This window comes from Scomber scombrus, chromosome 13, assembly GCF_963691925.1.
Source record: "Scomber scombrus chromosome 13, fScoSco1.1, whole genome shotgun sequence".
Lineage (NCBI taxonomy): Eukaryota > Metazoa > Chordata > Actinopteri > Scombriformes > Scombridae > Scomber > Scomber scombrus.
Genome location: NC_084982.1, coordinates 18,782,109 through 18,792,851, shown reverse-complemented (window position 1 = coordinate 18,792,851; position 10,743 = coordinate 18,782,109). Strand labels below are relative to the sequence as shown.

At 38.7% G+C, this 10,743-nt stretch overlaps 1 protein-coding gene across 1 annotated transcript; it reads right to left on the bottom strand.

Annotated features, from left to right (window-relative positions):
- Positions 1 to 225: 225 nt before the first annotated feature.
- On the bottom strand, positions 226 to 9,624 carry chmp2ba (charged multivesicular body protein 2Ba). Its single transcript, XM_062431923.1, has 6 exons — positions 9,447 to 9,624; positions 6,142 to 6,233; positions 3,671 to 3,865; positions 2,431 to 2,533; positions 1,994 to 2,100; positions 226 to 665 (listed from the first exon to the last, which is right to left on the bottom strand). The coding sequence occupies exons 1-6, from the start codon at positions 9,478 to 9,480 to the stop codon at positions 549 to 551; spliced, it is 648 nt and encodes a 215-aa protein (XP_062287907.1). The 5' UTR covers positions 9,481 to 9,624; the 3' UTR covers positions 226 to 548.
- Positions 9,625 to 10,743: the final 1,119 nt, after the last annotated feature.

Below are 10,743 nucleotides of genomic sequence, written 5' to 3'. Positions count from 1 at the left end.
ATAATAAATATTATTTTAGTATAAATAGATCAGATGTTTTGTCGTCGTGATCTGTAAGGCAACCTGCCAAAGGATGTCTGAATATGTATATGATATACACAAAATCTGCCCGTCTGCATGCTTTCAAATCTTTATATATATATATATATATATATATATATATATATATATATATATATATATATATATATATATATATATATATATATATATATATATATATATATATATATATATATATATATATATATATGAGTATGTGTGTGTATGTGTGTATGTGTGTGTGTGTGTGTGTGTGTATGTGTGTGTGTGTGTGTGTGTGTGTATGTGTGTGTGTGTGTGTGTGTGTGTGTGTATGTGTGTGTGTGTGTGTGTGTGTGTGTGTGTGTGTGTGTGTGTGTGCGTGTGTGTGTGTGCGTGTGTGTGTGTGTGTGTACCTATGTTACACCTGAAGAATTTCAACCATGATAAAACAAGAGAGTCTAACAGAGTCTCAGTATTAATGTTGCACTGGTTCATAATGAGAGCATTAATACAAAGAAAGACAATTAGTCCACTCCCAGGGCTCGGAGCTGTCTCTCGATCTCGTCGTCAGAGATGGTAGCTTGTTTAGAGGAGGCGGCAGCGCCGGGGACACTCTTTCCTGCAGCTGGAGCTCTCACCATCTGGACACACACACAGGGGTGAAAAAACCCATTAGCCTGCCCAATTCAAACTTAACTCACATACACGAACACAAAGCTTTGTGTAAAATGGTTAGCAATGTATGGCTGCCTGCTGCCAGTCTAATGCCAGAGCTGAAACCTTTTTAAAACTGATTGGCTTTACTGAAATAGGTCTTGTAAGAAAATGTTGAAAAACTTCCCCTTTTTTTGTTGTTCATCTCCACAGAATAATTCATATTGAATATAGACTTTCTGTCTCCTCATTAAAGCCCACCTCAAATTTAATTTAAATTTTTGCCAGAATAATTCGTTCATCTCCTTTGTAGAAAAATGGGTGAAGTTTCAATCAAATTACTTTTATCTCTAGTTGAGTTTCCATATTTGTGGGTTAATGGTCTATTTTTTTCATGTGCTTTAAGGCTTATCAACTAGTATTATGTAAGTTTACAACTCTTTTCCATAAGACATCATTTAAATGTGTAGATTTCAGTTCAAACTACATGTGCCCTGTATGTATGCTGAAAAAGTGTAGACATGTATCTGCATTTGTTAGTTTCCATACTTATAAACATGGCAGAATAATTCCTGTGAATATATATTTTAAAAAGAAAACAAAAACATCTGGTTGTTTCCTTGTAACTTCTTTCCAGTTTAAGGGTTGATCTGAGAAAGCTTTTATTGTTCTGTTTTCCCAGGAAAGCACATTATATGAGAACATTCAGATTGTTATTTGTCTTTTATTGTGATTGAGAGGTAAGTGCCAATTAGGGCATTTTTGTGAAACCACCTGTTTGTTCTCTCCAGCTGCTTGCTTATTCATTGGGGAGTTTGTGGGTTTGTGAAAGGTAATAACTCACAGAGGCCCCCAGGGGGAGCCCGCCTCTCAGCAGATGGGCAGCCTGGCAGTTACACAGACTACAGTAGACACAGCTAGAAGAGCTGAGGGCTAGCCCCACCGTGTGGCAGCTGGAATACATGTTGACAGCCAAGCGAAGGCCATGTGGAGCACTTATTGTTCAGCTCATGTTGCTACTCGATGTTTGTTCAATTAAGATTAGTTACATGTGTAAAATGTGGCAAACCATTCCTTTCTATTGTAACTTTTATATTACAGTCAAATTGTCAAATTGTATTAAAATTGATGAAATTTCACCTGGATATTGACAGTAATGTATTAAATAAAAGCACATGAAACAATGGATTTAAAAGTGTTTTCTAACAGTACATAGTGCAAAGTAAGGGTGTGTTTATAATTCTATGCTGGAAGTATGAAGGATGCTGAAACCAAAAGGTGGGTCTCTTGCTGTCTCTCATATGGATCTTCTTACCTTTCCTGAGATCTCAATGCCGATCTCATCCAGGACCTGGTTGACAATGTCCTGAGATTCCTCTTCATCCCCAGACTCGTCAAAGATTTCATCCAATGTGTCGTTTACTGAACAGACGGTGAGACAGGGAGGGTGGAGATAAGCACAAACAAGTCAAACACACTGATTTTCAATCACAGTTTGGACTTTGACAATGTAGATGTTAGCTTATTCTTTTTTTAAAGTTGTTTTGCAATCAAGTGTATTTAATTGATTGCTTGTGTGTCTGCATTTACACAAGGAATTGAAAAGCGTCTCCAACTACACATCATACATTCATATTTCTCTGATTTCAACACACGTCACCTCTCGCACGGTTCACACACAAATCCTGACAATCTGGTTTTGGAAAGCCAGTAAATACCAGAGCTCTTTGTGTTTGCACTGCATGTTCTTACTCATTTCTTCGGTCATGCCCATCTTCATGTTCTCCTTCTGGAAGTCTTGCATGGTCTTCAGGGTCTTCTGTGGATCCATCTTTTTGTTCACTGCTTGCATCGTCTGTACACAGGATTAAAAGAAGATTAGCGAATTTCTTTAAAGGCTGTCAGCAGATCTCAAGTCATACTGGCTGTTTTAAGACTTTCCTGTGTTAGCCAAAAAGTGTTCATATAAGAACTTATTCTCACAAAAATACAGAGGATAAACTACTCAACATGGCAAATTCCCATGGAGCAGATTACAGATGATTTCCCATACTTAACACACATGAGCGGGTGTCCCAGGGTAATATTCGTTTGGTTGATACAGGGTTTTAAAAAGGCTTGATCTGCATCCATTAGCACATTAGGATAATCGAGATTGCAAACAACACAAACTAATTCAGAAATTATGCATTGCCCTTGTTCCTGTGAAAGATCAGCACAAACATGGCCTACTTTCACAACTGAGGCTGACAACAGATAAGATATATTCCTGTCTCATACTGACATATTGCTCCAAACCGTGTCAAGCCACATGTCTGATTATCGAGAGAGGAAAGTGTTGCACTGTTCATCGACTGGAAGCTGCAAATTTTTCTATCTAGAAAAACATTTAATCGCTGCATAAACAAACAGACATAAAATCATTAACACATTCTCTCTTTCTCTTCCTCTCAAACAGCCACACATCATCACACACCATTAATCTGATCCTAATTATATTTGACCTGTCTGTGTTTGCTGTGTCTGACTCAGTGCAGCACATCGCTGATGGCCAATTACTACCTCTCACACTTTATTAAAAATGCTGAGACTCGGCTTTAAACATGAACAGATCCCACATTAATACTTTAATTACAGCACTAAAATATTGATACCGGTAAACACTGAAACTGGTTCATGTGCAAAACAGCTCCGCACCTAACTTTTCGAACAGTGAACTGAACACAGAAGATATGAAATGTCTAAAAATCTGGAGATTAATGGAGGATGCATTCCAGTTTTCTTAGGCTAAAAATAATAAAATATCAAGATGTATAAGAACTAAACTCATAACAACAAACTCAGCAGCCCATTATTACAATGTACAAGTACTGCTTTTCACAATATCTTGTATTTTAACAGACAATAATAATCAGATTTTTATTTGGCCTTTAAACCTTTTAAAACCCAACCTTAGACCAGGTGAACTGAATGCCAGGCTCAAGGATCTCACCTTGGCTGTGGAGGACATGGCACCGGCCATCTTCATTTGGGAGTTCATGACCTTTGTCTGCGTAGTCATGGAGGTGACCTTGGAGCTGACAGCGTAGGTGCGGTTCTTCTGCTTCCGCAACTGGACCAGCTGCTTGGCGAGGATCTTACATGCCTCCCGGTTACCGCTCTTAGCCATTTTCTTGATCTCTGCCTCCTGGGAAGGGAAGAGAAGGAGAGATGATGTTTCACTTTCCTGACACTTACAGTTGTGTCTGAATGTTTTTCTACTGAACACTAACAGTGTGAAAATGTGAGCATATGTGCAGTGTAAGTAAACAAATTAAGTATATTAGTTTTTGAAAGGGCAGAAGCAGCCCATGGCGCCAAATTCTAATCCAAATATACTGTGGATATCTGGAACGAATCCATTGAGGCTACTGAGAGCACACGTCTAAGTAAGACATCTGTTTAATGGTGAGAAAAATAAGTATTACCCAATATTTACAGATAATGTTCTTGTGTATAAGTATTATAAGGAATAATGGCAGAGCAAAACGGCTACATAAAAATATAATGCCAGTGAGCGCCACCAATTATCCTTCAGTCTCTGCAATACGACATGCTTACCCATGTCAAAAGCTGCATTAAGATCTAGGATAATCAGGATGAAGCACGGGAGATTTTAGACATTCATCACTTGTCAGAGATGCTTCTGTTTAGTCTGCTGTTTCTATAGTGCGTACACATAAGAACTGATAAACAAACAATATCCACAAAGCTCCGCAGAGACCAAAGTATTGGCAAATATAGACACAGACTATAGTAAACACAGTCATCTGGATCAAGCCTGACTTACTGGCAAGCAAATACATACTTTTAGCTTTAGTAAACATGAGAATATACACAAATGTCCACAGGGAGAGAGAGAGAGAGAGTGTGTGTGTGTGTGTGTGTGTGTGTGTGTGTGTGTGTGTGTGTGTGTGTGTGTGTGTGTGTGTGTGTGTGTGTGTGTGTGTGTGTGTGTGTGTGTGTGTGTGTGTGTGTGTGTGTGTGTGTGTGAGAGTGAGTGAGCGTCCCGAGAGAAAAGAGTGGAGCTCCAGGTTACAGTAAGCTAGCCAGGGCTCTCAGCACTGCTACAACAGCACCAGCATGCCTTGTTTATTTCTCGTGTGTGCGCTGAAAGCATCCTCTTCAGGAAATAACAATCAATTATTAATGTTTTATTCTCAGCTCTCTCTCTCTCATACACACACACACACACACACACACACACACACACACACACACACACACACACACACACACACACACACACACACACACACACACACACACACACACACACACACACACACACACACACACACACACACACACACACACACACACACAGAGCAGGTGCATTCATTTCAATCTATCGTTGCCTGCTTGTGAACAGTGCAAAACATCAAACAATGCCAAGAAGGAAAAAACTGTGAGAAAAAAAAAGGCAGAGGGCAGTTGCCTGGTAGGAACTGAGAGTCTGTCTGCACATTTCTCTCATTAACAGATGGACAATGTGTTGCTGCAACAGCTCCCATCTAAATGTCGTGTGTATTTTACAGGTGTTGCGACCAAAATTCAGTAAAATCAAGTGAGTTTTCAATGCATCTTTTTTTCAGGTGGCCAAATTTAATCTTTAACGGGATTGTGTCTCAAATTGAGATAACATCAGTTTAACAGCCATGATAAACAAAAAAAGAAGTAGATATTTGTATTGACTCCAGCAAATGAAACAACAGGTTAAAAATCAATTCATAGGGGGGTAACGTACAGTCACGATTGTGCTAAACTGCAAATATAGGTCATTTCCATATTGCAGCGAAGGCTACTTTTATTCAGAATGTGCGACAAAGCTTACTAGACTAATTAGCGGAAATCATAAATGAGAAATAAAAAATGTTGTTCCCCGGGGAGGTAATTATGTCCTGTATGATATTTACTTAATACAATAAAGGGGAGAGGACATGGCCTGTTTCTTTCATCTTTCAGCGAGGGGAAATATTATGTGCATCTCTGAATAAAGCCTAATCGTGTAACTGTGTGTGAGCCTGCGTGTGTGAGCATGCATGTGTGTGTGCGTGAGAGAGAATGGTCTCATTTTTGCCCGAAGCGAAACCACCATACCAGATCTGTGTCTTGTCTATTAATTTAGACCCATTAGCCAATCAGGATAACTCCCAAAATGTAGGACGGAAGTGTAAGTGTGTGTGTGTGTGTGTGTGTGTGTGTGTGTGTGTGTGTGTGTGTGTGTGTGTGTGTGTGTGTGTGTGTGTGTGTGTGTGTGTGTGTGTGTGTGTGTGTGTGTGTGAACCAGGGGGGTCTTAACAGTGCTTTGATGCAATATGTAGTAATCTATGTAAAATGCCATGCAAAGGAATATTTTGTTACCCAAATTTAGTGCGTGTGTGTGTGTGTGTGTGTGTGCGCATGTGTGCGCATGGATCTCACCATTTGTTTCTCTTGCTTCTCCAGCGCCGCTCTGTCCCTGGTGATCTGTCTCTGAGTGCCACGCAGCTCCTTCGACTGTTCTTTGATAATGTCTTATGAGACACAGAAAAGAAAACACATCAGCTCTGTGAAAACTACAATACCTGAAGATTAATTAACACACAACCACATTTTTTTCCACGTTTCTCTTCCAAAATACAAATACACACTTCAGAATTTATGAGATTATATCCATGAGCTTTTACTTTAGGCTTTCAAATATGTATAGTTTTCCACATCACTTTGTAAGAGCAAACAATCAGCTGATTAACTGATTAGTCAATCCAGGGAAAATGAATTGCCAACTATTTTTATCATTGTTTTTTTAGGGAAATAAATGAATACATTTACTGGTTCAAGCTTCTTAAATGTAAAAAAAAAAGAATATTTTGCTGATTTCTTTGGTTCTCTATGATAGTAAACTGAATATCTTTGTGGTTGTGGACATTTGATGACATGACGTGTCACCTTTTTCATTTCATAAACCATATAACAAATCCACAAATCCCAAAAATTCATCAACAGATTGATCAATAATGAAAATTGTCAGTTGGAGCCTTACATCACTATTTCAACGGACAAGTCAAACTACAACACCTTTGGCACAGTTCTCCACTTTCATGGCTCCCTCCAAATAAAAAAATGCAGCTATGAGAAGTGGTTGAAATCTGACTTCACTCATGACTGATACAGCCAACATAATCTGAAGCTGACAGATGAACAAAAAGCGCAGCAGCAGCAGCAGCAGCAGCAGAAGCAGCCTTTTTATTTTCTTTAATGCTCTGTAAGGATGATACATTTTCAATTTGGACGTCACTACGTTTCTAGTGCAATGAAATTATAAAGAGAAGAGTCTGCGTCAGCTGCACGGCTGTGGAAGAAATCCAGCACATCTATCAGGTGCCTTCATAGTGAGCAGAGTGTGAGTGTGAGTGTGAGTGTGAGTGTGTGTGTGTGTGTGTGTGTGTGTGTGTGTGTGTGTGTGTGTGTGTGTGTGTGTGTGTGTGTGTGCCGTTGAATGCACAAGAAATACCGAATCAATCAGCAGCACAATGACGCTGCCAACTGTGGAACAGAGGCTCCAAACCACCCACAAATAAAAACACAAAGTGGCATCATGTGAGATAATGCATGACCCTGAAGTCACACTGTGGCTACTGAGTGACAGACGACACAAGCATAAACACACACACACACACACACACACACACACACACAAAGGACCTCCATAAAGACAAAAAATCCAGTCACAGTTGTGCCACTTTCAGTTAAAACTCTATAGTAGACTGGATACTGACCACAGTTCTGACTTCAAATTAGATTCAATCTAAAGTGTAAGGTGCAACTTACAATGTCTTTTTCATCATTTTAAATATAAATTAATGTTAAAGTATTAAATAAAATGAAGATTCTGAAGAAAAAAAAATCTATTAAATTAGTCACGGCAAGTCTGTTTCATCACACTAAATAAAACTACACATTTGCCTTCAAGGGCTTTATAATATGTACAACATCCTCCACCCTTAAAGAGTAAAGAAATAGAAAAAAAAAAAACCTCTGGAGGAGCAACAGAGGAGGAATTCCCTCTTCCAAGATACACAGACCCTGACCCTAAGTGGGAACCTATATGGAGTTTAGTAATTACATTTTTTTTTTTTTTAAAGAAGAACTGAACAAAACAATTTATTCAGCTTATGTTACTGTATTAAATATTATGAAATTTGATGTTGGGGTTAAAAAGCAAACTTCAACAAAGTAAAAAAAAAGCTTAATCTTTCTAAAAAGTTCACCAATCATGAACTTGATCAAAACACGTCATAGCGTTGGACCACTTGTGTGAACGCCGCATGTATACGTATAAGATGACGTGCCGACAACGTCTCAAAGTGGGAGGGATATCGTCCTACAAATATGAGAGGGACTTAACCCCCCCACCCCTCCTTCTTCCATTCGCCAAATAACCTGAAACAACTTCGACTACCCCGCCCTGGGCAACAACGGAAAAAAAATCTGCGTCCAGGTAGCGAGAGATGAGAGAAATGAAGAACGTGAGATGGGGACTGCCAAAACGTATCTGCTGTGAAGATCTGATAATGGCTCGGCTTGGAGTAGAGGTAACAGAGAGCACAGTGAGTACAGTATGTGGATGATCCGAGTGGGTGAAACTGGAATGACAATGATGGGAGGAGTAGGTAGGTGGTGCTATGAAAAAGCATATGGAAAACATTTGTTTTAACTTACAGAGCCTGTTGCCAAACCTGCAGAAAGTATACTTAATGATTTTTATAAGAAATTCTCTCCACAAAAAATAAGTTTGGGGTCCAGGTGCAGCGAGGATGTATCAGCCTGAGGAGTTAATATACTCAGTATTTGAAATAGAATAATTGATTCATTAATTTTGACCTTATGAGACTGATTACTTTGCCTGCAGAAAAAAAGGCTTAAATATTTAGATTTGAAACACTCCCCCCCCCCCCCCCCCCCCGAATTTTAACATCACTATACATTACTGACTAACTATAATGACTACACTGATTACACAGGGTCATTATGCTCTACATTACAGATACAGACAGAAAAAAGGATTTGTGATAATATTACTGTTCAATCAGGCCATATGGACAGTACTGTAACCAGATTAATGAGAGAAAAATGTGTGAGATTGTAGATTTGGATGGATTTGTCTTAAATACTTGTCAAAATGTCGTTAATCTGAAGAAGTTATGATACAAAAATGTTATAAAAACTAATGTTATGTGTTAGCTGTATGTCACATCTACCTGACATGAAGTGTTTAGCGTTTTAACATGCGTTTTTATAATACTTTGAGTTTTAAGTTTCCCGTTTCATTGGAGAACAATTGCTTCACTTTAGCTTTAGTGTAACTATACAGACAGACAGACAGACAGCGAGACATCCTCTTCCTATATGGACCTGACGTAAAAAGATAGCTAAACTAACGATCATCATGAAGGGGGCAAACCTCACCGACCACACTAACACTTTATATTATTGTTGATGCTTCAGCTGTAATCCAGCCATATACCAACAAAATGTCATTTTCACCTAAAATACATTAAGTTTGGCAGCTTTGGCGCTTCAAAGCCCCGTTTTAGACTACAGTCAGCAGTGTAACTGTGACTCACACACTAGTCAGCCTCAGAACAGGTTAAACAAGTTAATTGTGGAGAGTGTTATCTAATTTAAGATGGGAACAACACGGCTAAAAACAAGTTAGCTAGCCGCTTTACACAGAGCAAACTTACCATCGACAGTCTTCTTCTTGAAAAGGGAAGCCATGTTTTCGATTTGTATCAACTTAAACACCAAAATACAAAAAAAAGAAAAGCCCTGTTGGGATATACTACGTGATTCCTAATGTTATATCGCCGTTTAGCCGACAAACCGGGGAGTTGTGTCAGTGTAGCAGCCTCGGCTTCCTGGTTGACTTTCTGTCGGAGTTCCTCAGCTGACTGACTGGCTCCACGTGACGTCACCGCGGGACTATCCATGCTGCCTTCAGGTGTACCTCGTAAAAAACCCTACTCTGATCAGAAAAGTGTGTTTCGCGCGTAAAGACGACTTAATATAAAATGTAAAGACTGTAGCGTCACACCCAAAATATAATCTCAAGGCCTATGTGTACTTTGAACCCAGAAATCTAACTACATGCTCCTTTCCGTGGGCCATCAGGACACCAAACACCCATATGAGCCATTAATGCATATTATGTGCAATACACCCACTGTATGTGCAATACATTAACTGCCTTACTCATCTTTTTTTTTTAAATAATTATTTATTAAATGCACCTGCAGTGCTATATTGTATTCTTATTATTTCTTGTATCTGTGTTTTTATATGCAATGCATTGTTAGTAGTAAATCAAATAAATAGTTTAGTTAGTTTAGATTTCATCCCACTATCTACACCATTCATGTATGGAATTAAAAATTATGGATAGGCTAATACAGGCATTTGCAACAGCTGTAGTGACAGGTGAAGACAGGTTGCTACACAAGCATGAACAAAAATAATCTAATTTAATTTGGTTGAATCAGTTTTATTGAGACACCAACACATCAGTCCTGTTAAGTGCACTATTTTGCATTGTTCATGTTCACTTAACATAGACTTGCAATATTTCTTACAGTACTTGAAGGCAACACAAAGGCAGGAAAACTGATTGTAAAATGTTCAATGGCAACAAAGAAATGTCTTTTTTTCTCTAAATGATGAGGCTAAGAAGGCAAATGTAGTCATGCCGATGAATGTGGTTCACATATGATTTATAGTTTGCATGGATTTTATTCTTTAACATTTACAGAATATTTTTATCCAATTGATGTCTCAGTTGTTTGTTTTGTTTCCTTCTTTTCAGACTTTCTAGTGGGTCTCTGCGCATCTGGACATTTTGCAGGTTGCAGGAATTACTCATAGTACACAAATATGAAAACTAATATTAGAGAACAATCCACAGGGGTTGTTACTGTCTCTAAAATCACCCCCACAGCTTCTCACAACATCATGAATTCTGCTCTTCTCAATTTCCCTCCTCATCTC

Excerpts from the sequence above, each read along its gene's own strand:
- chmp2ba (XM_062431923.1), bottom strand. The coding sequence starts at position 9,480 with ATGGCTTCCCTTTTCAAGAAGAAGACTGTCGATG. Across the intron at positions 2,534-3,670 it reads CCATGTCCTCCACAGCCAAG|ACGATGCAAGCAGTGAACAA; the intron begins GTGAGATCCTTG and ends TCCTGTGTACAG. Across the intron at positions 2,101-2,430 it reads GGGCATGACCGAAGAAATGA|TAAACGACACATTGGATGAA; the intron begins GTAAGAACATGC and ends CCGTCTGTTCAG.